A 26,446-nucleotide genomic window follows, 5' to 3' on the forward strand; every position below is an offset into this window, starting at 1 on the left:
AAAGGGGCCTAATTTTTTTTTTCTTTCAATCATCCCAAAAAAAATAATTAACATGAAAGTCATTTTTTTTTTGTCTTTTGGCCTTTTTTTATCTTATTAATTTCAAATCACAATTTTTTAGTTTGAATATGGTAAAATTATTCAAAACACTGATTAATAAGAGAAACAAAAAAATTGGAAACTAAGATGTTGTTATAATAGAAAAATATATTATTAGAAAAGAATGAAAATTGATATATTGTATTTTAAAAATAAGATACCTACTGTAATTATCACACTTGAAGCAAATTTAAACAAGAGAAAAACAATAAATGAGATATTCTTAGAATTAAATAAACTATTCTCGGAATAAAAATAGCTATCTAAGTATTATCAGAAATTAGTTATAAAATACGATATTTGAGGTAATAAGTTTTTCGAAATTTTGGGGCCTTCCTCAACATGAGGCCTAAAGCAATTGCTTTAGCTCCCTCATGGTTGGGCCGGGCCTGATCCCAAATAATGTGATAAATTTCAGGTTTTCATGAAATGGCAAAATTTCGAATAATGTGAATATGGTGAACTTGCATCCAAAGTTGTATAGGCTATAATTACGGATAATATCACGTCTTATATTATTTATCATGTAAATTGTCGTTGATGCTTGTTTTGTTTTTGTTGTTGTTGTTGTTGTCGTCATTATTAGAAGCGTTTATGGTTCAATCGATGTCTTCTAGTCACGCGGGGCTATGAAGGTGAGTTTCCTACCGGTCCCGAAGTCCTGCGACGCCGTCCATGAGAATGTCAGGGTCGATATGAGGGCTAAGAATCTCGCATGTCTCATGCCCATCGACAAGCTCCGATACAACACAAAAATCGATGAACTCATCAAGGTCGCACTATTACCACACAAAGATGCCTCATTTTGACCCAGTTTTACCATTATTATATTAGACTAGTCATTCATGATTTTGAAACAGGGGATTGTTGTGTTTCAGCATGAGCTTATGATGGAACTGGAGAAGCTAGAGAGTCACGACCAATCAATGGTGGAGAGAGTCGAGCACAGCGACAGCCAAGTATTATCGGCAGAGAAGAAAACCAAGTCGGCGAGGGCAGGCACAGATCTAGGTAGGGGCAGTGGGGGCACGTGCCCCCACTGGAAAAATCAGGAAAAAAATTTTCTCTAATTGTCAATAGAAACAGTCTTGGTCTAGTAGCATAGCGGCGTAATGGATTGTTGTCCAGGGTTCGATTCCTGACTGCCAATTTTTATGAGATTTCTAACGTACTAAGCTAGTTTTTTTTTTTTTTTTTGAATAGAAATGGATTTCCATTAAGAAATGGGTAAAATACCCAGAAATACAGGAGAATTACATCTTAGTACAAGGAACACAACAGACCTAAGTCGGAGTGAATCTAACACTAAGTTCAGATAATCGCGCAATTTTGTGCATAACGAGCACAAGAGAAATCGAGCACATATATGGCTCTTTCAAAATATCCATAACGGATAATGGAGAAATCCAATCAACCTTGATCCGGTGACCAAGAAGAAGATGATTCTTCTGCCTGCATAGAGAAAATTCTAACAGGAAATCCAAAACGACAAAGGAGACAACGGCTAATCCGCCTCCATAATAAGTCAAAACAAGCGAATCACAACAATAAATTATAAGTTTCACACACACACTAAAACTGAGACTGAAAAGAAAATCTAAAATCGGAACCGGAGTCCGACACACGAGAGTCAACACCGATACAATGGGAGGAAGATGACCACGAAGAGCCACGTCACGCTGTTGTTGCCGATGAACCACGCTGCCCCACTGTCGCCGAAGAGCCGAGCCCCTCCGCGGTCGTCGAGGCACAGAGACGCGCTGCCGTCGCCGAGGGACGAGCCGCACCACCGTCGATGAGGAGCGGAGCCACTTCGCCACCGAGGCTCCGAGGCGCACCACCGACGCAGAGGAGATGAGCCGCACCGCCTTCGCCGAGGCGACGAGCCGCACCGCCGTCGCCGAGGAGACGAGGCGCACCGCCGACGTAGAGGAGACGAGCCGCACCGCCTTCGTCGAGGAGACGAGCCGCACCGCCTTCGCCGAGGAGACGAGCCGCACCGCCGACGCAGAGGAGACGAGCCGCATCGCCGTCGCCGAAGAGACGAGGCGCACCGCCGACGCAGAGGAGACGAGCCGCACCGCCGCCGCCGAGGAGATGAGCCTCCGTCGTCGATGAACCGAGCCGCCATGCCTCTGCCCCCGAAGAGCCGCGCTGCAACAAAAACCATAACTCAAACCGTCACACAAAACCTCCATCACCACAGCTCTTGACTCTTTTTGTCGGTGTAGATCCGCCGTACTTCCTCCCCCGGAGCCGAGAGACACCCAATCGGTGACCGAAGCCTCCGCCGGATTTGGCCCCAGGGGAGAGCTCTAGATCTAGATCTGGATGTACTCTGTTTTAGGGTTTTTTTTTTAGGGCCGGCTCTGTAACGAGAGAGAGAGGTACTCTATGAAGAGGTCTGATTTAGGGCAACAAAATGCCCGGCTTTTAAAAGTATATATTGTTTTGGATAATTTAAGAGCATGGAGGACATAAACAAGTAGTTGCTTTTTTTTTTTTTTTTACAAGTAAGTCTTCGCAAATGACTATTTCGTCGAATAATTGATGGCAGATACCAAATGTGTTTAGAAAAAAACGAAAGATTAGGACGATTTCACTCTTGATAAGATTATAAGATGTAAAATATGACATACACAACAATTCAAGAATTAAATGAGCTAAAAAACGTAAAGGAAAGGACGTGGTAAATATCCGTACCACAGCTACATTACAAATCAAGCATAAGCATCTTGTCACACGTTTGAGATTTTTTTTTAAAAAAAATAGCCATTACGCATATGTGTCATTGATGTTAGTAGATTGAAATCTCAATTTTATCCTTACTCTTTTTAACGATTTTAATTTGAAAATGCGTTTGAGATTTTTCGTTTTTTTTTCCTTCTTTATGTTACGTGGTTATTTTCCCTTTTTAATTGTTTTTTCATTCCAATAATTTGTTACTTGATTGCTTTTCCTTATTTATAGGTTTGAGTTTGTAATTTCATTTTTTTCCCATTCAAATAATTTGTTAGGTGACTTATTTTCCTTTTCTTTAGGTATTTAGTTAACCTTTTTTTTTATAAGTATTCAGTTACCATTTTAGTGAGCGTATTTAAATTGATTTTGAATTGCCGAGTCAATATATTTTATATTTGTTTCCAAATATATAGCTATCTCTTAATGACACATTCATCTACCTTGATTTGATAATGTTTTCAATTTACGTATGAGTGGCTGATAAATTTTCAGTTAATAATCAATAATAATTATTAATAATTTTTTTGGGTTTTTTGGTTTCTGATTTTTATTAAAAAAAATATATACAGTAAATAATCGGTAATAATCGTTTATGTTGTTTTTCTTTTAAGTAATATTCGGTAATAATCGTTAATAATCGTTTCTGGTGTTTTTTTTTAAGTAATAATCGTTAATAATTTTGTACGTTCTCAGGTTTTTAATTTTGCAATTTTGATTTGCTTTAAATTTGCACTATATAGTTTTTTTTATTGTTTCTTTCCGAGAGTAGATTTTAAAAAAAATTAATTAATAGTTGCTTAAATTAAGGAATTAGTTACAAGATTATTTCTTTCTTTTTTTATTTCTTAATTATATCACTTATATATGATGGAAGTTATTTAGGGTAAAGAAGTCTTTTTTCCAGTGGTAATAAATTCGTCTGGCTAATAAACATAAATTACCTCTAACATGCAATTTTAAGTTTTAAAATGGCTAAAAATCTACACTGCCCAATCTTTATTGCCTTTTTATCAGCCTTATTTTCTTATTTGTTTTTGGGGTTTTTTTTTTGTTTTTTTTTATCCATACTCTTGGTCTGACTCTGATGTTTGTTTTTTCTTATTTGTGTTCTTTTGCTCGTAGTAGACTCTAGGTCTAATCAAACAAACATTTGCTAAATCTTTATTGCCTTTTATCAGCCTTTTTTTCTTATTTGTTTTTGGTTTTGGGTTTTTGGTTTTTGTTTTTTGTTTGTTTTTTTTTTATTTTTTTTATTTTTTATTTTTTTATCCATACTCTTGGTCTGACTCTGATGTTTGTTTGTTTGTTTTTTTTTTTTTTTTTTTTTTCTTATTTGTGTTCTTTTGCTCGTAGTAGACTCTTGGTCTAATCATAAAGCATAAATGCAATACTCATAATTTTCAATGAAATCCAAACTCAGATACTTTTGAATTAATTTTATTATATAATTAAAAATAACAGTAGACTATTCTATATATGTTGTGAAGTCAGGCATGATTTAATCTTGTTAGTACTTATAATCTTACAATTTTGCTATAGTTCAACTTGATTTAATATTTTTCTTCTTTTTATGAAACAAAAAATGCTCTAATTTGTTATTTTATATTTTTGTGCTAAATAATCAAACATTTGGTTAATTATAATTAAAAAACCACTAATTCTATTGACAATAATTAATTAACAAGATTGCCCAAATAACTCCCGTATATTAATTGTCAATGCATGTGAATTATTTGAGCAAAATTGTCATTTGATTGTTGTTAATTATAAGATCAGTGACTAATCAACTATACGAAATGTTAATGCCTGAAAATGGATCAACACGAAAACCGGTCCGCGGTTCGGTCTATGACCGGACCCTATGACTGCGCGGTGGTCGAACGGAGAAGTTGTCCCAACACCCGTACCTCCGCCGTGCCGGAAAAGGAGCGAGTAGGGTGAATGGGGGGTGTGACCGCGCCAAAGGTTGGCTGCCTACGTACCCTTTAGTCGGGATCAGGTCATGACGTAGTTCAGGGCGAGTGTGTTCGCTATGTGAGTGGATTCTTGGAGGTCGAGCTTGCCTGGGGGTCGAGCTCGCCTGGAGGTCGGTCCTGCCCGGAGGTCTAGCTCGCCTGGAGGTCGAGCCTGGCTGGAGGTCGAGCCTGCCAGGGGGTCGAGATCGCTTGGAGGGTCGAGCTCGCCTGGGGGGTCGAGCTCGCTTGGGGGGGTCGAGCTCGCCTGGGGTCGAGCTCGTCTGGAGGCCAAGCCTGCCTGGAGGCCGAGATCGCTTGGAGGTCGAGCTCGCCCGGGGTCGAGCTCGTCTGGAGGCCAAGCCTGCCTGGTGGTCGAGCTCGCCTGGGGGGTCGAGCTCGCCTGGGGTCGAGCTCGCCTGGGGGTCGAGCTCGCCTGGAGGCCAAGATCGCTTGGAGGTCGAGCTCGCCTGGGGTCGAGCTCGTCTGGAGGCCAAGCCTGCCTGGTGGTCGAGCTCGCCTGGGTCGAGCTCGTCTGGAGGTCGAGCTCGCCTGGGGGTCGAGCTCGCCTGGAGTCGAGCTCGTCTGGAGGCCAAGCTTGCCTGGTGGTCGAGCTCGCCTGGGGGGTCGAGCTCGCCTGGGTCGAGCTCGTTTGGAGGCCAAGCCTGCCTGGAGGCCGAGATCGCTTGGAGGTCGAGCTCGTCTGGAGGCCAAGCCTGCCTGGTGGTCGAGCTCGCCTGGGGTCGAGCTCGCTTGGGGGTCGAGCTCGCCTTGGGGGTCGAGCTCGCCTTGGGGGTCGAGCTCGCCTGGGGTTTAGAGAAAGTGTTTGATATAGAGTAAATGTTATCTCTTCCAATCTTATGGAGAATGGAAGTGAATTATTTCTCTTTTTGTGTTTTGGATCTCAAATATTGTTTGTGAGAAAAATCTAGAGAGAAAAGCGAGAGAGAAATATTTGGTATGGATTTGGCTAGTTTTTTCTCTTTCTTTTCTTCTTCTTTTTCTCCTCCTTTCTTCCCCCCCCCCCCCCCCCCCCCCCCCCCCCCCCCCCCGGAAAAGGTGATGAAGATGGTCTATTTATAGAGTTTTTGTGAGAGTGTTGGAGGATTTGGTAGGGCCCAGCTTCAAGAATGATAAAAAAATGCTCTCTCGGTGGGGGGAGATTGGTGTTTCAGAGGGAAATCCACCAGGCAGGAGGCCCACGTGGAAGCAAGGCCTATTAGGAGAGAGAGTGAGCTAGGCGGATGACGTGGCGAAAGCAAAATAAATCCTTGCGTGTTAACTGCCAAGATTCGATCCGGGGACCACCCACTTCAATCCTCCAGTGATTACCACTAGGCTATCTGTACGTTTTGTTCTCTTTTGGGGAAATATAATATAACTACATTTTGGTATGTGGGGGCTGCTATACCCTTTTTGAGTTGTGGGAAATTATGACCCAACACGAAACATTGGCTATTGTACAAATTTAAAATTTTTATATGGCTTTAATGATAGAACCATATATCTAATATACATTAACAAAGAGTTTAAATATATTTATGTTTAATAAATTTAAATATGATTAATTATAATTTATTATAGATATTAAAATGCTATTTTTTTTATTTTACATAAAGTCTTATTTTAAAATTCTATTTTTCTTTCTTCGTTTTTAGAAATAGTGTGTTAATTGTTTGCATTATTTTTTTAATATAATTTTTAAATTTAACTATATATACATTACTCTTATTCGTGCCCAGGGACGGGCCCAGGTGCTAGCCTAAAGAAGCTTGCTCCCCCCCGCCAAACAAAAAATTTCGGACTTTAAAAGAAACTTTTTTTTTTTTCATCCTAAATTGAATTTTGGCCCTCCTCCTTCCAAGTTCTGGATCCGCCACTGCTCATGCCCGCTGGATCAAATCTCTGGATCCGTTATTGGGCGAGGGTGAAGAAGATCTCGAGCATGCACTTACTTGGTGGCGACCCTGATCGCGACGGTGACGTTCACTATCCCCGGAGGGTTCGACATGGAGCACAGAACAGCGGTGCTGTGGAATAATTAAGTATCACTTCAGGGTATTTGTGGTGTTCAACTCGGTAGCGTTCCTCTGCTCGATCGCTGCAGTGATGATCAACTTATTCATACAGTTGGAGAAGCTATCATATGCTTCTTCGGTTAGCCCATAACGCGGCGATAATAATGCAGACATCGCTCGCTGGGATGTACTGGGCATTCATATATGGCTTGCAAGTTGTTCTGCCGTACAATGCCAACCTCAATCTCTTCTTGTTTGTAGCAGGTGTTATCTTTACGTTTCACCTCGTATTAGCTCTATATTCGTGTAGAAATATATATAGACAGAAACGATAATACTTCTTTGTTATGATATCAAATTACACTCATTTATATTTATTACATGAGATTTGGAGTGGTAAATGTAAGTGATACGTAGTAATAAATACATAGGAACTAAGGACTAACATATATAATATACCAGGTACAACTTTCGAAGATAGAGACTAGTTTTAAGGTAGTGAGCGATCAACTCGGAGTGAGCTGAGCTAGTGACGCCCCACAAGAAGGACACGGTCCTCCACGTGGCGATCCGGTCGGGGAACATGAAGTTTGCCAAGCAGGCCATCGGCCACTGCCCGAAGCTTGTAACCACGCCCAACTCCGGCGGTGAGGACCGCCGAAGCCGAGGAATGCCATAATATTAAATTTATATACGTATATGTGATAATTGGAGCCGAGGAATTGACTCATAGAAGAGTCATTTGAAAGAAGAAAAAAAAAATTGTCTGTTACCTTGATTTTAGTCTTAAGTCTTAACCAATATTCTAAAAAGTAAATGTAAATAAATAAAAAATAATAGAGAAATTAAAGCCGACTCACAGGACTTTCTGTTAAAAATATATATTAATGCTTACGGATTTTTCGAAATAATGCCGCTTTTGGTCACACAACAATTGCAAATCCCACTATCTTATGCTGACGCGGTGATAGGCACGTCAGGTGCGAGCATAAGCTACATCAGGCGCGCAAGTGGAGCCACGGTTACAATCCAAGAGACCAGAGGCAATCCAACAGAAATAAGTCTATTGGGTCTTTCCTTTTCTTTCTTTTTTTCGGGTCTCACAATAAAGCAGCGCTGACGTTTGGGATTTTTTGTGTTTGGGTTTAAATCTAAATTTGTATCTCTCGCGAACTTGGTGCAGTTGCTTGAACAGTTTTTTTTTCATTCTAATATTTCCCCCCCTATATGACGGTTATAATTTTGAACTTTGCTTCGTCGGAAATCTCGTAGAACGGACTAGAATTTGTATGTTACCGTGTCAAGCGAATTCCAAGCGTGTTATTTTTTTTTTTTTTTTTTCCTGTTTGAAGTGTTGACAGTCTCGTCTAGTTTTGAAGAAGAAAAGATTTTTCATCCATGAGAACGTTTTTAAATTTAGAACCAATGAAAGTTGGCAAGCATTTGGTTGCTTTCCAAGCAAGTACCGAGTACAAGTATAACGTTGTAGGAAGATATAAAGTTGCTTTGTGGCATTAATTTGGCAACAAATTGCTTCGTACTTTACAAAACACGACACGGCCCGTCAATGCTCCATCTCAAGTACCAATGGATCTAAAGTTGCTTACGTTAGGAATCTTGTTAAATAATTGTATCAATTACTTGCGTAAATTTAATGACAACTTGGTTCTTTTTTGTAGTAGCAAGAATAGCAGCAAAAGAGGTAATCGGTTCTCTCTGAATCTCAGTTTATTATATTCTCATCAAATTGAGATTGCTTATATTATCAACGAAGTTGTGTATATTCTCTGAAACTCAGTTTAATATATTATCAGCCAACTATGGTTTCAGAGTTGTGAAAGAAAAAAAACTAAGAACCCAGTTGTGAAAGATCACTCTAACAATGAATCGAGAGGTGTTCGAAGCCGCAGAATCCGGGGACTTTAACAGCGTAATAGACGTATTAAATGGGTTGGAATTGGATGGACTAGTGACGCCCCACAAGAAGGACACGGTCCTCCACGTGGCGATCCGGTCGGGGAACATGAAGTTTGCCAAGCAGGCCATCGGCCACTGCCCGAAGCTTGTAACCAAGCCCAACTCCGGCGGCGAAACGCCTCTGCACGCGGCGGCGAGGACCGGCGAAGCCGAGATGGTCGGGCTCATCCTGGCGGCGAGCAATGGCCTGGAGGACAGCAGGGCGATGCTGCGGGCCCACGTCACTGACACGCGCGACACGGCCCTGCACGTGGCGATCCGGCACGGCTTCTCCGCCGTGGCTGAGCTGCTTCTTGGGCGCCACGCGGGCAATCAGCTCTGCCTTCGGAACCGTGCCGGAGAGTCCCCGCTGTTCCTCGCCGTCGAAGGAGGTTTCCTCGACATTGCCAGCTTCATCGTCGAGAAATGTGATAATTCTGCGTGGGAGTGTCGTACGCTCTACAACGGACCCAATAACATAAATGCTCTACACGCAGCCGTAATTCAGACTCAGAATGGTAAGCTTTATCGTCAACATAATTTTTCCATAGTTTTTTTTTTTTTTTTTTTTTTTTGAAATCATTGAAAACGCAGTTAAGAAAAATATATCGGATTAGGTCACTTGAAGGCGTTAACATTGTTATTTAGCAAACGTTTTAAATATGTTTCAAACATAGCCACTGAATCTGATGTGGCAAAGTTAATTTATGTTAATGACTACTTCACTTTATCAAAATTTAAGTTCGTACAAACCTCAATTTTAAACCGGTGTTATTATGTAGCAAGAATTTGGGAACATCATGAGCCAGATTTGTCGCTAGAGAAGTTGAGAAGCTTGGCCAAAAGCTTCCTTCTGCACATGGAAGAGTACATGGGATGGTTTTCCAATAAACCAGAAACAGGTAACTTTTTCGGCATCAACTATAAAACTCCACACTAGTATGCTTTCTTTAGCTGACAAAAAAACTAAAAAAAAGCATAAATTTTTTACAGAGATGATAGAGCTACTTCTGCAAAAAGGCAAATATATGGTTGATGAACAAGACGAAATCCTGAACTGGACGCCTCTCCATTTCGCGGCTCATTTGGGCCACGTGGAGGCCACCAAACTCATCCTCAGCCACCACCCCGACTGCCTCCTCATAAAAGGCAAACACGGAATGTCTCCCCTCCACGTGGCAGCCAGGGAAGGCCACGTCAGCGTGGTGATGGAGATCGTCCGTCGGAGCCCACAGGCGTGCGACGCCGTGGACAGAAAAGGCCGGACCGCCCTCCACGTGGCGGTCCTCCACGAGAGGCTCAGAGTCGTCCGGTACGTCTTGGAGACGCCCAAGCTCGGGTTTCTGCTGAACGTTGCTGACGAAGAAGGTAACACGGCCCTCCACCTGGCCTTGGGTCGCAGCCACCACCGGATCACGACGGCGCTCGTCAACCATGTCAGGGTCGACAAGAGGGCTAAGAATCGCCAATTTCACAAACCCATCGACATTCTCCAATCCAATACCGAAATCAGACAACTCTTGAAGGTCCAACCCTCTTACCAATAAATATATCTAACTTGACTAATAGGGCTTAGATCACTCGTCCTTCTAAAATAAGTAAAAAAAAAATAAGATTCAATTTTTTTTTCCCATATTGCAAGTTAAATGAAAAAGACATATATGTAAAATCGTGACTATAGATCAAACACTGGAGACAAAAAACGCTGGAGAGAGTTTTCTATTCTGGACATTAATCAAACACTTTCAAGGCATGCTATTTATAGCAAAAAAAAACAACAATGAAGCTGAAACCCACAAATCCACGTTCCACAATAATGAACCTTATTACAGCTCACAAAGATGCGACACATTTTGACCAAATTTTACCATTAGATCTTAAAAGGCGTGGGGTTAGATCTTAGAGGAGTAATACACAATGCTCAGGATCGTAATAACCGTCGTCGATGAGGGACTATCCTTGATATTAGAAGCCAATTGATTCTTAATTTTGAAATGGGGAGTCGTTGTGTTTCAGCATGGGATTATGAAGAAACTAGAAGGGCAAGAGAGTCACCAGTCAATGGTGGAGAGAGTCGAGCCCAGCAACAACAGCCAAATAACAATATACGAGTTTACCAAAAGGCTGAAGGAGATCTCGAGCACGCACTTACTCGTGGCGACCCTGATCGCGACGGTGACTTTTGCGGCAGCCTTGATGGTCCCGGGAGGCTTCGACGGGAAGCACGGCACGGCGATGCTGTGGGAGAGGCCGTGCTTCGCGGCGTTCCTGGTGGCGGACTCCGTGGCGTTCTTCTGCGCGACCGTGGCGGTACTGATAAACTTATACATAACGACGGCGAAGAACTACTATATGCTTCGTTGGTGCGCCAAAATGACGACGATGTTCACTCACATATCGCTCACTGGGATGGTCATCGCTTTCACTTTTGGCTTGCGAGTCGTTATGCCTGACAAATCCAACCTCGCTCTCTACACAATTGTATCGTGTGCTGGCTGCCTGTTTCTCTCTGTTATTTGTATATAAGGATATTAACAGAGTATCAATGAGATATTATGATATCAAGCTTTACTTATTTATACTAATTACACGACACTACGAGTAAAAAGGCTTTCAACGACATGTAAATAATGTCATGGATGAGATTTCATGACATTTTTTCACATGTCGTTGAATGGGGTGCTGGGAAAAGTTTTGAGCTTTTAATGACATTTAAAAAATGTCGTTATTAGAGTTGTAAATATATTTTCAATGACATTTTTTAACTGTCATGTTATTGGTTTATTTAGTTGCGTCAAAATAATTTACGACATTTTTAAAATGTCAGCCTTTTTTTTTCCTATTTATAGAATTATTCATGTCATTTTTACCTTTTCATGACATTCTTGATATGAACCTTCATGTGAATTATGAATCGATAATTTTGTAAATCAAATATCATTATTTTGTTTTAAAATATATTAGTCAACGAAATTACAATAAAAAATAGGACATTGAATTGAAGAATGGTACATCGTATTTCTATAAATAACAAATTAAACTTTACATTTGTAAAAAAAAAAAAAAAAAAAAAAAAAAAATTTACAATTTATGGACATGTCATTTGGTAGCTTTTGAATCCCATTGCGTCACTGTAATAGCCTCGTTAAACTTCATGGTCCTCAAGTACGATGCGATCGAGCTCGAAAACAACACGACAACTCCGTAAGGCACTTCGTCGGACAAGTAGCGTGCAGACTTTGAACGAACAGAGATCGAAGCTCTCACCAAGTTGCCTAGGAACCAACCAACATCAGCTTATAGAAATATGATAATTGATCATAAAGAGATGAATACGTTTGCTTGTTTGTCCCACTAACTTCACTTTTGCATTCTGGTAAAGAACCACACAAAAAACATTCAACTAACTGTAGCGACTCGAAATTTAAACTTAATGTTGTAAATTAAGTCGATCAAAATGACGAGAAAATTTTGGGATTAATTTTCTAAGAATCATTTCCATCATTTTTGGGTTGGAATAACACATTAGTTTAAATATATTAAGGTAAGGAGAAATCTCGGAATGAAAGGAAGGATTTATCGAGTTCATCTCGAGTAATAAATTATTTTTTGAGGAAATATTCCGGAGATAATTTAAGAAGATAAATTCTCAAGGACGAGAATTATTTCCGAGAAACCTTAAATATATTTGAATTAATCGAGAATGTACAAGAAAATTCTCGGTTTGAAGCTCTAAATTAAATGTTCGTTCAGTTACGGTTGAAGTCACAAAGTTTTGTGACAAGGATGTAATCGTCATGTTTTTCTGGGCTCATTTGAAAGAGAACTTGAGTTCTGGGCTAGTTTAATGGAAAAGGAAAGTACAAGGGGTTTATTTGCAAAAACAATTTGAAGAATTCTTCTACATTCTTCTTCTCCTTTCCTTTTTCTTCTTCTTCGATTCACTTCTTCTTCTTCTCCTCATTTTCGCTCACGCCACCTGCAAAAGAGAGCAGAGAAAAGAAAAAAAAACACCACCGAGAAACCTAATCATCCCGTCCACCATCACCCTTCACTCATCTTCTTCTTCACTCTTCTTCCTCAGCTCTTCCTCGCGCGACCCAGCCCCGACACCGAGCATCGCCGCGGGCGCCCCGCCGAGGAAAGGAAATCGCCGCGAGCCGCCGTGGCCGCCGACCGGGAAACGAACGCCGGGAAAGAAGGACACACACCGAGGAAGATTGAATCTCCCGAAAACAAGGTAAAAGAAATCAAACCCGAATGAATTTTGGAATCTAGGGTTTGAAAGTGAATTTGGGATTTTTGAGTTTCTTGAGTGATTTCGGGAAATTAACTGGTTTTGGATATTGATTAGACTCGGTTGGTAATGTTTAATGCTTAAAGTTATGAATTTGAGATGGATTGATTGGAATTTTCTTTGGATTTTTAGATGTGACGTGGTTTGGCCGTGAGTTTTGGCCGTGTGATGTTGATCTGATATTCTGATTTTGGGTAGTTAATGATTCGAGAATGAGAATGAATGTTATGGATTATTGTTTATCTGAGTTGAGTTTCAGGTTTGTATAGGAATTTTGGTTTGATGAATCGTTTGGCTTTCGTTTGTGAGTCTTATTTGTCAAGGGTCTAGGGTCGTCTTAGGCGGGCTACGCAGAGCCCACAACGGCTGGTCGAGACGGCGAGGATGTGGCCGAGAAACGACGGAGCTATAGCGCGAGTGTCGACGAGGCGAGAACGAACAAGACCGGGAGAACGTCGAGTGGATACGGCGTTTCGGTTTTGGCTCGGAGGCTCGCGAAGCATCCGTTTAGGATTAGCGAGTTATTTATTTATTATGTTGTAATTTACATAGTTAAAGTTATTTTGTACGAATCGGTTCGAGTTAGTACGTTAGTACGTTTTATTTGTTTGAAAGTCGGTTTCGATGCAAGTTGGAAAGAGAAAAAAATAGTAGATTATTCGTTATTATTATTAAGCTCGTTTAAGGATTTTAAGAGTTAAGACTCGATTGTGATTTAACGTTTGATTTCTCTGTTACTCGAGCTTAGTAATAATAAGATTTGATTTTTCGTTTGGAATTCGGAAAAGAGAAGAACGAGACTTGCTTATTGGGATTATTTCTCGGTTTTGAGATTGATCGTAGTTTTTCGTTCGAGTTTACACTTTCTCGTATCGTTTGAGTTTACACTTTCTCGTATCGTTTGAAGTTTTGTTTTGAGAACTTGGATTCCTTATAGTGGATATGTCTTTGGGTTCTACGATTTGTAAATCGTACGTTAGAGTTTGAGTATCGTGAATTACTCATAGGATTTCGATTCAGGATCGGTTTGATTTACCGTGATAGGACTCAAGACTGAAAGTCGTTTAGAGGGTTCACGGAGTAAGTGAACGTCTGGATTCTCGGTATTGGTGAACGTTCAGGTTCACATGACGAGCGAACGTCTCGTGGAAGAGCGACATAGACGCTTACTCTCGAGGTAGGTTATTATAACCCTTCTCTCCTGATTTTATGGTTTGGCCTCAAGTATATATTATTTTCGAAATGAAAATGTTTGTGAACGTGCCACGAAACCTAGAATCGTTTTAGAAAATGTGGCGGAACTTCAACTCGGGATATCCGATAATGAAGTTGAGAATATTTTTCGATATTATACATATATCCCGTATTTACGAAAGAAATGTTTCGTATATCCTGGACAAGCCGGTTTCACACACATGTTTACGGTGCGGAGAGTGCACCTTGCTCTGATCAGAGGACTGCCACGGGTTAAGTTGGCAGGCGGCTCAGGAGATAGTACACGTTTTAGAAGTATCTAGGGACACATTTAAATTTCTGTCATTTATATTTCTGCAATTTACATTTCTGCAAGGTATACTTGTACGTGTATGGTGATTTACACGTGACAAGAATATTATTATTATACGGTAAGTATTATTTTCGAAAATCATTTTAAAAATCAAACCATTACTATAGCACCTACTGAGCCTCAGGCTCACCCCTATTTCCTCAAATTTTTCTTATAATCAGGATGTGAGAAGGAGAAGGGTTAGGAAGACCTCGGGATAAAGTGTGGTCGAGAGTTTGATGGTTTTCGCTGGATAGACTATCAAGTGTCGAAGGTTGGTTTTATATTTCCGTTTTCTTTCTTTTATCTTTGGACTTGTAAAGTAATCAACTGAGTATGCACCGTGGGTTAGTTTTGTAAAGTTTATTAGTGTTTCATTTTTTATATTCAATAATCACGCCCCATCTTTTCCCGGGGCGTGACAGGGTGGTATCAGAGCTCTAGGTTAAGAATCTTTAGGGAATGCATACTCGGTTTACTTTACACTTATAGTCCATCGATAGTCGTTTTAGAAGGTCGCCTGATGCAAGTCCTTCGAATGTTCCTTTGTTACAAGGATCTTTTTGTTCACTTGAGCCTCTTGAGTATGGCTGAGTAATGAATCGTTTTCAGGAGGTGACGACACGTGTTCGGAATAAAGCACGTGCTATTACGTCTAGAAGTGGATGTCTTTGAAAGTTTTAAGACTTCTACATTCACGTATTTAAGGATATATGGCTCTGCGAGTTGTAGGTCATTGGGTTCAGAATATTGTAATCCAGTTGGATATAGTCAGAACTCCGCTAGAGTATTGCGTAGAGTTCATGGTAACTAAGCACGAAGCTCGTGCTAGTTTAATGTAAGGACTGCTCATGAAAATGTACGATGCTCATGACGTAGGAACAAATAGAGGGATTGTTCTACGTACAATGCTTTCTGGATGAAAGTTGATGGACCTCGATAAAGGAGGATGGTAGCGTCTCAATAAGGGACAAGGCTACGCTAGGGTGCGTTTTGGACTCTCAGTATCGAAACGAAGCACATGAAGTGCATAAGGTTTGAGGATGGCTTTGAGGCTTTTGTTTAAAGATAGCCAGGCGTATGAACAAGGATGAGCTGGACATGGAAAATCTTCTAAGATATGGCCTAGTGATGATGGTTGAATTGGGAGAATACATGGACAACCTATGTACGTGAAAGGTAATGTTCTGACATAGATTGATTGTCAACGTATAGAGTTCAACTAGATCTCCATTGGCAAAGAGTTAAGCTACGTATGGAATCTAGGGAGATAGTTTCTTATCAGGAATGCCAAGACCAGGGGATGCAGAATTGTATCATGTAGTCCTACGTTGGAGGACGAAGAAAGTTTTCATGTTATCCACTTCTTCAGCATCAGAAGTCGGCGTAGAAGACGCTAATACCTGATTAGTTGTTTCTGTTGTGGATGAATTTCCCAACGTTTTCCAGAAAAGTTAACTAGTCTGCCGCCTGATCGGGAGATAGAGTTATGTATTGATCTTATCCCAGGTACCTTGCCAATCTCTATTCCGCCGTACAGGATGGCCCTGCGGAATTTCAAGAGTTACGCAAATAGCTTGACGAGTTGACAAGCAAGGGATACATTCGGAATAACACGTCCTCATGGGAAGCAACAGTGTTGTTGCGAAGAGACATGATAGGAGTTTAAGGTTGTACATCGAGTATAGAAAGCTGAATGCAGTAACGATCAAGAATAAGTACTCATTGCCCAGGATTGACGAGTTGTTTGATCAACTGGGAGGATCTCGATTCTTTTCTAAGATAGATATGAGATTCGGGTATCACCATCTGAAGGTTCGTGAGGAGGATATTCCCAAGACGGCTTTCAGGACTCGTTATGGTCATTTTGAGTTTCTGGTAATGCCTTTTTGAATAACGAATGCTCATGCAGCTTTTATGGACATGATGAATCGGGTTTTTCGACCATTCTTGGATCAGTTTGTCATTGTCTTCATTGATGAAATTTTGATTTACTCGAAGGATGCGCAAGAGCATGAGCAGTATCTTAGAATCGTTTTACAGACTCTTGGGGAGTATCAGTTATATGCCAAGAAAGAGAAGTGTGATTTTTGGTTGACAGAAGTTAAGTTTCTTGGGCATGTAATAACTGAAGATGGAATATATGTAGACCCTTCTAAGATAGAAGCAGTCTTAAGATGGGAGCCACCAAAGAACATTGGAGAGATTCGAAGTTTTCTGGGTTTGGCTGGATACTACAGAAAGTTTGTGAAAGACTTCTCACGGATAGCCGCACCAATGACCCAACTCACAAAGAATAATGTTCGGTTTGAGTGAGATCATCAGTGTGAGAATGCTTCACAAAGGTTGAAGGTTTGCTTAACCAGTTCATCAATCCTCACTATCCCGAAGATGGGCGAGCCGTATGAGGTTTACTCAGATACTTCTGAAGAAAGTCTAGGGTGCGTTTTGATGCAAAATGGACGCGTAGTTTCTTGTGGTTCTCGTAAATTGAAGCCTCACGAGAAGAACTACCCAACTCACGATCTGGAGTTAGTAGCCATAATCTTTACGTTGAAGATATGGAGATGCTACCTTTACGGGATAAGATTTCAAACCTTTTTTGACCATAAAAGTTTGAAATATCTCTTTACTCAGCGAGATTTGAACTTGAGACAACGTCGGTGGATTGAGTACATGGAGGATTACGATTTCACTCTCGAGTATCATCCGGGAAAAGCTAACGTGGTAGCCGATGCACTAAGTAGGAAAGGTGCAGGTGTCCTAGCTAGCAGCGCTAGCATTGCTGGATTGGAAAAGAGAAATGGTAATTGGGGATTACGATCTTAAGCTCTTCGAGAGTCGTGATTCAGCGGTGATTTATAATCTGGTAGATCCACCGTACTTGGTCCAGCAAGTCAAAGAGAATCAGCAGCAAGATAAACATCTTCTAGGTGTTCTGACAAGATTGCAGAATGGTGAGACGCTAGAGTATTGGAATGTTCGAGGAGATGGAAGCTTGTATTTCAAGAATCATTTAGCTGTTCCACAAGTAAACGAGGTCAAAAGAGCGATTATGGAAGAAACTCATAAATCTCGTTACGCTTTCATCCTGGAGCCAATAAGATGTACCAGAATCTGAAGAAACAGTTCTGGTGGCGCAACATGAAAAGAGACGTCCTTGACTATGTCAGGAGTTGTCAGAATTGTCTCAAAGTAAAAGCTGAGCGACAGAAGCCAGGAGGAATGTTGCAACCGTTGCCCATACCAGAATGGAAATGGGAAGAGATAACCATGGATTTTCTCACAAACCTACCGAAGTCACAGGAAGGTTTTGATACGATTTGGGTAATCGTGGATCGACTCACAAAGTCTGCACATTTCATTCCCATCAAGGTAACGTACTCCAAGAGGAAACTAGCTGAAGTGTATCTAGAAAACGTGGTGAAGTATCACGGTGTTCCTCTGAGCATTACTTCAGATCGTGATACACGATTCACTGCTCATTACTGGAGAAGTTTCCAGGAAGCCATGGGAACGATACTGAACTTCAGTACTGCTTTTCATCCTCAGACAGATGGGCAATCTGAGAGAGTTATTCAAATCCTGGAAGACATGTTGAGAGCGTGTGCTTTGGATTTTGGTAACAAATGGAGAGAGACTGCCGTTTGCTGAATTTGCATACAATAACAGTTTTCAGTCCAGCATAGGCATGGCTCCTTTTGAAGCTCTATATGGAAGACCGCGTAGATCTCATGTGTGTTGGATTGAACCAGAAGACCATGTTTAAACAGGAGCTACGATCATCGACGAGACTAATGAGAAAATCTCGATCGTTCAGCAACGATTGAAGAGAGCTCAGAGTCGACAAAAGAACTATGCTGATAAGAGACGAAGGCCACTCGAAATTGAGATAGGAGACTACGTACTTCTGAAAGTATCTCCACGTAAAGAGTTAGCGTTTGTGCACGATGTTTTTCACGTATCAATGCTCCGGAAGAGCGAACCTGATCTTACAGCTATCGTTCCACTTGAAGATATATCAATCCAAGAGGATGTCACTTACGATGAAGTTCCAACCCAGGTTGTCGATAGAAAAAAAAAATGAAAAGTCTTCGTAACCTTGAGATTCCGTTGGTGAAGGTTTTGTGGACACATCATGGAAGTGAAGAAGCGACCTAGAAACTGGAAAGCGGTGTGATGGAAAAATATCCGTACTTATTCCATGTGCCCAGTTAGATCTTAAATTTCGGGACGAAATTTCTCTAAGGAGGGGAGAACTGTAGCGACTCGAAATTTAAACTTAATGTTGTAAATTAAGTCGATCAAAATGACGAGAAAATTTTGGGATTAATTTTCTAAGAATCATTTCCATCATTTTTGGGTTGGAATAACACATTAGTTTAAATATATTAAGGTAAGGAGAAATCTCGGAATGAAAGGAAGGATTTATCGAGTTCATCTCGAGTAATAAATTATTTTTTGAGGAAATATTCCGGAGATAATTTAAGAAGATAAATTCTCAAGGACGAGAATTATTTCCGAGAAACCTTAAATATATTTGAATTAATCGAGAATGTACAAGAAAATTCTCGGTTTGAAGCTCTAAATTAAATGTTCGTTCAGTTACGGTTGAAGTCACAAAGTTTTGTGACAAGGATGTAATCGTCATGTTTTTCTGGGCTCATTTGAAAGAGAACTTGAGTTCTGGGCCAGTTTAATGGAAAAGGAAAGTACAAGGGGTTTATTTGCAAAAACAATTTGAAGAATTCTTCTACATTCTTCTTCTCCTTTCCTTTTTCTTCTTCTTCGATTCACTTCTTCTTCTTCTCCTCATTTTCGCTCACGCCACCTGCAAAAGAGAGCAGAGAAAAGAAAAAAAAACACCACCGAGAAACCTAATCATCCCGTCCACCATCACCCTTCACTCATCTTCTTCTTCACTCTTCTTCCTCAGCTCTTCCTCGCGCGACCCAGCCCCGACACCGAGCATCGCCGCGGGCGCCCCGCCGAGGAAAGGAAATCGCCGCGAGCCGCCGTGGCCGCCGACCGGGAAACGAACGCCGGGAAAGAAGGACACACACCGAGGAAGATTGAATCTCCCGAAAACAAGGTAAAAGAAATCAAACCCGAATGAATTTTGGAATCTAGGGTTTGAAAGTGAATTTGGGATTTTTGAGTTTCTTGAGTGATTTCGGGAAATTAACTGGTTTTGGATATTGATTAGACTCGGTTGGTAATGTTTAATGCTTAAAGTTATGAATTTGAGATGGATTGATTGGAATTTTCTTTGGATTTTTAGATGTGACGTGGTTTGGCCGTGAGTTTTGGCCGTGTGATGTTGATCTGATATTCTGATTTTGGGTAGTTAATGATTCGAGAATGAGAATGAATGTTATGGATTATTGTTTATCTGAGTTGAGTTTCAGGTTTGTATAGGAATTTTGGTTTGATGAATCGTTTGGCTTTCGTTTGTGAGTCTTATTTGTCAAGGGTCTAGGGTCGTCTTAGGCGGGCTACGCAGAGCCCACAACGGCTGGTCGAGACGGCGAGGATGTGGCCGAGAAACGACGGAGCTATAGCGCGAGTGTCGACGAGGCGAGAACGAACAAGACCGGGAGAACGTCGAGTGGATACGGCGTTTCGGTTTTGGCTCGGAGGCTCGCGAAGCATCCGTTTAGGATTAGCGAGTTATTTATTTATTATGTTGTAATTTACATAGTTAAAGTTATTTTGTACGAATCGGTTCGAGTTAGTACGTTAGTACGTTTTATTTGTTTGAAAGTCGGTTTCGATGCAAGTTGGAAAGAGAAAAAAATAGTAGATTATTCGTTATTATTATTAAGCTCGTTTAAGGATTTTAAGAGTTAAGACTCGATTGTGATTTAACGTTTGATTTCTCTGTTACTCGAGCTTAGTAATAATAAGATTTGATTTTTCGTTTGGAATTCGGAAAAGAGAAGAACGAGACTTGCTTATTGGGATTATTTCTCGGTTTTGAGATTGATCGTAGTTTTTCGTTCGAGTTTACACTTTCTCGTATCGTTTGAGTTTACACTTTCTCGTATCGTTTGAAGTTTTGTTTTGAGAACTTGGATTCCTTATAGTGGATATGTCTTTGGGTTCTACGATTTGTAAATCGTACGTTAGAGTTTGAGTATCGTGAATTACTCATAGGATTTCGATTCAGGATCGGTTTGATTTACCGTGATAGGACTCAAGACTGAAAGTCGTTTAGAGGGTTCACGGAGTAAGTGAACGTCTGGATTCTCGGTATTGGTGAACGTTCAGGTTCACATGACGAGCGAACGTCTCGTGGAAGAGCGACATAGACGCTTACTCTCGAGGTAGGTTATTATAACCCTTCTCTCCTGATTTTATGGTTTGGCCTCAAGTATATATTATTTTCGAAATGAAAATGTTTGTGAACGTGCCACGAAACCTAGAATCGTTTTAGAAAATGTGGCGGAACTTCAACTCGGGATATCCGATAATGAAGTTGAGAATATTTTTCGATATTATACATATATCCCGTATTTACGAAAGAAATGTTTCGTATATCCTGGACAAGCCGGTTTCACACACATGTTTACGGTGCGGAGAGTGCACCTTGCTCTGATCAGAGGACTGCCACGGGTTAAGTTGGCAGGCGGCTCAGGAGATAGTACACGTTTTAGAAGTATCTAGGGACACATTTAAATTTCTGTCATTTATATTTCTGCAATTTACATTTCTGCAAGGTATACTTGTACGTGTATGGTGATTTACACGTGACAAGAATATTATTATTATACGGTAAGTATTATTTTCGAAAATCATTTTAAAAATCAAACCATTACTATAGCACCTACTGAGCCTCAGGCTCACCCCTATTTCCTCAAATTTTTCTTATAATCAGGATGTGAGAAGGAGAAGGGTTAGGAAGACCTCGGGATAAAGTGTGGTCGAGAGTTTGATGGTTTTCGCTGGATAGACTATCAAGTGTCGAAGGTTGGTTTTATATTTCCGTTTTCTTTCTTTTATCTTTGGACTTGTAAAGTAATCAACTGAGTATGCACCGTGGGTTAGTTTTGTAAAGTTTATTAGTGTTTCATTTTTTATTTCAATAATCACGCCCCATCTTTTCCCGGGGCGTGACACTAACGTAGATAAGAATTGATTTTTTTTACAACTAGTAGAACGTAGGATTACCTTACAGAAGAAAACGAGGTCGAGATAGTTATGCGTAACGTGAGAAATTTCATAGAAGAAGAAAGTCTTGATCAAGCAAAGAAGTTGGAGACGAGAGAAGGTATAATTGTGGAGGAAGACAAAAAAACCGCCATTTTGGTCTTCTCTGGAGAGAATGAAATTAGATACATCACACAACTTCACCCAAGACCCAACCAATTACAATTCTACGGTTTATTTTTACATATATTTATATCAGTGTGAAACTATTAATACAATAAAGGCTTATAAATAAACTGCCTTGTAAAAAATCGTGGGAAACAAAAACTTTACGAGGGAAAGTGAAATTAAAAGAGGGAAAGTGGTTACTAGGGATGGCAATTTGACCCGTTACCCGAGTTCCGGCCCGTTACCCGATTTATTCGGGTCGGGTAATACCCGTTCTTTTTGGGTAAACGGGTAATACCCGTTAAGGTTTTAACGGGTCCGGGTACGGGTAACGGAATAGCCATCTCGTACCCGGTTACCCGGGACCCGACCCGTTAACTTTTAAATATTTAAAAATATAATAAATCATATGTTTACATAATTAGATGATATATTTTAAACATTGTTTTTAAAAAATATAATAAATCATATGTTTACCTAAAAATGATATATTATTTTTAAACTTTATATTGTTGATAGATTTTTATTTTATAAACGGGTAAGCGGGTCTACCCGACCCGCTACCCTTTTTTTAAACCGGGTAAACGGGTAACGGGTTCAACATTTTTAACCCGTTTACCCGGCGGGTATCCCCGTTACCCGGCCCGTCTCAAAATCCGGGTAAACGGGTCCGGGTAACGGGTAAAAAATTATAACGGGTACGGGTAACGGAATAGGTGTACCCGGCCTTACCCGTACCCGTTGCTAACGAACGGGTAGATGGAAATATTTTATTTGTAGTTGATAACACGTGAAAATATTAAGAGGGATATATATGCTAACGAACTTGATGAATGCAACAAATAATAGGCGGGTTCTAAAAAAAACAAATAATAGGCGAATTAGAATAAAAATAACAATAATGCAAATTTGAAGAGACTTGAAATATACTTAAAATAATAAATGAAAATCAAATAACATTTTATGAAATAAAAACAGTATATTGATTATCTTTAAGGAATGTGAGTTTTTCTTCTAATATGTTATAAATATATACAAATTACATACATAACTTCTAAATATAAAAAAAAAATAAAAAAAATAAAAAAAAATGTCGACAAAAAATATATTGTGACATTATTTAAAAAGTCGTGGCATTCTTGATTTTACGACATTTATGGATTGTCATTAAATACATAATTCACAACATTTAACTTGTAAATGTCACTAAATATACCAAATATTCTTTAGTTACACAAATTTATGACATTTTTCGATTACATGTCATTGAAAACATGATACACCGACATTACCTAATATATGTCATTAAATATGTGTAGGTAAAAGTCATTTTTCTTGTAGTGCGAGGTCCAGACTCCAGAGTAATAAACTATCATGTGCTTTAATCTTTATCAGTTGCTCATTGGGATTTCATCGCTGACTCCCACGTCAATCTCTACTGGTCGTTAATATGCGTTTTTCTTGATTTTTTCTTCATAAATAAAATTCTGTAGCTTTGCTTGCTGCAAGAAACACGACTGTCTCACTCGATATGAAGATGACGATTCTCTATTCCCCGAATTTCCCAACTTTTCAAACATTCCATATACATCTCGTTTTTATTTGGGTAATCTAACCACGCAATCAATTTCAAACACGGTCTCCTCGTAAATTTTGTAATATAATCATTTACAAAAATAAACGGATAAAAAATATCGAAAATACCTTTATATAACATAAATCATATAAACTCGCGTATATAATAAACGGAAATTAACTTAAGAAAAAACTTAATATAGCAACTAATTGGACTACAAAAAATGAAAAAAAATATTATGAAATAAATCAAATTAACATGTATTAAAGATGCATTATTTGGCTGCGATCAAAACATTGGCTACATGTTTATTTTCAGCCGATTTTAATAAAGGTTAATGTAATAGTTTGTTAAAGAAATTTATAACTAATTAAGCCATTATCAGAGCCGGCTCAAAGAAATCGGGGGTCTTGGGCGAGAAAAAAATAGAGGGCCTTTTATAATTATATTTAAATTTTTAATTTATCATTAAATAAAATATTAAATATGAAATTATAAGACAATTGAATTAATTTAAAAAAGAGTCATACGACAAATTAGAAAGCAAGAAAATTACACAAAATCCATTTTTCTTGCTTTTTTACATGCAAATTCAGAAATTAAATCCTTATACTCAAGTTCGTCTAACAACTCTTTTTCAACTGGCAAAATAGCAAGTCCATTAAGTCTTTCTTGGCACATAGATGACCTCAAATAAGACTTTATCAACTTCAACTTGGAAAAACTTCTATCTGCGGAAGCAACGGAAACATGAATAGCCAACATTATTCAATAAGCAGCATAAGCATTAGGAAAAGAATCAATGTGCTTAATATAATTAAGTATTTCCATTCAATTGCTATCATCGTTTTGAAAAACTTCCCTTAAAACCTTTAATTCAAAAAATAAGTCCAAATCATCTAAATCAGAATTTCCATCATACCTTAAAAAACATTCAAGATTCAAACAACATTTTTTTCAAAGTATCTTCATCTAATAGCTTAAGTTTTTTAAAGTTGAACAAAAAACCAAATAGATCTTCAAATACTTTAAATTGTTCAAATCTAGTTCTAAGAGAAGTTATTACTTGATCAACCATAAACAGAAAATACTCAATCCTAAATAACTCATCAGGAGATCTTATGTTATCATCAACATCATTTTCTTCAAAATGTTTTTTTTCTACTAATAACTCTTTTTTCACGAAACGTAGGATCTATCTTGAAATCATAGCAGATACAAATCCATTTTCACGATAATTTTTAAAAAAAAAAAGAAACAAGGCCTCTTAGTTGATCTATAGCATCGTCGATATGAATATCTTCACTTTGAAAGTTTTTGCTAACCGAATTGACAACAAACAAAATATCATACCAAATAGTCATACCTCCAATTCATATATTGCTAGACATTTAGCTTCACTCTTTATTTTCGGATCTTCACTTGTTTCTTCTAACTCGAATAAAGCATCTCGAATTTTAGGAGCTTGAAATTTAATTGCCTTAACACTTTCAATACGACTTTCTCAACGAGTTTGTGATAGTGACTTGACTGTAAGATTAGATATATTATTTTTTTCAAAATTTTCCATCATTTGGGAGAAGAAGAAAATAATGAATAAATTCGTTGAAGAACTCCAAAAAAAGATACGGCCCTAACACAAGAGTTTGCAACATCACAAATTACTAGATTAAGACTATGACAACCACATGGAGTATATAAGGCTCTAGGATTTACATCTAATAATCTTTTTTGCACATCTTGATTTTTTTCCTTTCATGTTAGATCCATTATCATATCCTTGACCTCTTGCATATTGTATATCAAGCCCTAAACATTTAAGTTCTTCCACATGCTCATCAAAAAGTCCTTTTCGGAAGTGTCAACTACATTTAGAAATCCTAAAAAATATTCTTGAATCATAATAGGATTTCTAGAAATATGTACACACCTTAAGATCATAGTCATTTGTTCTTGATGGCTTACATCCGGAGTACAGTCAAGAATAATATAGTAGTATTTAGCTTCTTTTATTTTTTTTCAAAATTGTATTTTTCACCTCTTTTGCTAATACTTGAATCAATTCATTTTGAATAATATGCCCTAAATAATGATTGTGAATTTCTCCAGTTTGAATACGACAAATATGCTCTTTCATGATGGGGTCAAATTCACTAATCATTTCAATTAAGCTCAAAAAATTCTCATTGTTCTCTTGAAATATTTTCTCATTACTTCCACGAAATGCCAAATTATTTTTTGTTAGACTTTTCATAATGGCTATGATTCTTACTAAAACATTTTTCCAATGTTCCTTCTTTTTATTAAATTTTTCTTGGACATCTTTGTCAATTGTTTTATTCTTAGATAACCCTACTTCAAAATCAAACCAAGCACTCATATTAATCAAATGTTCATTGCTTGTCTCGTGACTCTTCAACTTGTTACTCAGATGTTTCTGTTGAAGTTTAGAGAGAGAGAGAGTCGAATCTGGAGAGAAGATAAAGAAAGAGAGAATCGGAGAAGAGATAGAGTGTTCCGAGACTTTGAATATTTCTTATATTTGATATTAATTTGTATCACCAATTTATACATATGGTGGGTACAAGAGAGAGTGTAATAAATACATGTGTAATAACTATTTCTAGGAAAAAGAGAATAATAAATATACACAGAGAACAAGACATAGGAAATAACATGATAAATAAATGCGACAATTTCCCATGTGGAATGAGTTCCAAGGAGAGGACTTCCGAGGCAAGCTTGTCAGCGAAGGGCGAGCTGGCGAGCTCGATGCGGAAGGGCGAGCTGGCGAGCTCGACGCGGAAGGGCGAGCTGACGAGCTCGATTTCAACAGTTTCCAATCTCTAGTTCCTTCATTTCCTAGTTGACTCATACATTGTTTAACACCAAATAGTTTGCAACAAAAACAATATACTTTGTCGAAATCTTTAGAATAAACCA

General features: G+C 39.0%; 2 protein-coding genes and 2 long non-coding RNA genes across 4 annotated transcripts in view; all 4 read left to right on the forward strand.

Annotated features, from left to right (window-relative positions):
- FLK (RNA-binding KH domain-containing protein) overlaps nt 1–8,022 on the forward strand; it is an 84,149-nt gene extending 76,127 nt beyond the window's left edge. The window contains exon 8 of the transcript XR_016301991.1: nt 8,007–8,022. The gene's annotated coding sequence lies outside the window, so the exon portion shown is untranslated. The remainder of the gene's footprint in view (nt 1–8,006) is intronic.
- A 610-nt stretch (nt 8,023–8,632) lies between these two features.
- Nucleotides 8,633–11,355, forward strand: LOC149382348 (protein ACCELERATED CELL DEATH 6-like). The gene is made up of 4 exons (XM_089629915.1): nt 8,633–9,285; nt 9,550–9,669; nt 9,761–10,293; nt 10,784–11,355. The coding sequence occupies exons 1-4, from the start codon at nt 8,694–8,696 to the stop codon at nt 11,291–11,293; spliced, it is 1,755 nt and encodes a 584-aa protein (XP_089486041.1). The 5' UTR covers nt 8,633–8,693; the 3' UTR covers nt 11,294–11,355.
- A 1,352-nt stretch (nt 11,356–12,707) lies between these two features.
- LOC149382349 (uncharacterized) lies at nt 12,708–15,021 on the forward strand. The gene is made up of 3 exons (XR_016301993.1): nt 12,708–13,007; nt 14,109–14,241; nt 14,793–15,021. It is a non-coding gene; the product is annotated as an uncharacterized LOC149382349 (long non-coding RNA).
- A 4,381-nt stretch (nt 15,022–19,402) lies between these two features.
- Nucleotides 19,403–21,722, forward strand: LOC149382350 (uncharacterized). Its single transcript, XR_016301992.1, has 3 exons — nt 19,403–19,702; nt 20,804–20,936; nt 21,488–21,722. It is a non-coding gene; the product is annotated as an uncharacterized LOC149382350 (long non-coding RNA).
- Nucleotides 21,723–26,446: the final 4,724 nt, after the last annotated feature.

This window comes from Urtica dioica, chromosome 11 (assembly GCF_054948205.1).
Source record: "Urtica dioica subsp. dioica isolate 48M chromosome 11, U.dioica_male_clone48M_v1_H2, whole genome shotgun sequence".
NCBI lineage: Eukaryota > Viridiplantae > Streptophyta > Magnoliopsida > Rosales > Urticaceae > Urtica > Urtica dioica.

Excerpts from the sequence above, each read along its gene's own strand:
- LOC149382348 (XM_089629915.1), top strand. The coding sequence starts at position 8,694 with ATGAATCGAGAGGTGTTCGAAGCCGCAGAATCCGGGGACTTTAACAGC. Across the intron at positions 9,670-9,760 it reads TTCCAATAAACCAGAAACAG|AGATGATAGAGCTACTTCTG; the intron begins GTAACTTTTTCG and ends AATTTTTTACAG. Across the intron at positions 10,294-10,783 it reads AAATCAGACAACTCTTGAAG|CATGGGATTATGAAGAAACT; the intron begins GTCCAACCCTCT and ends GTTGTGTTTCAG.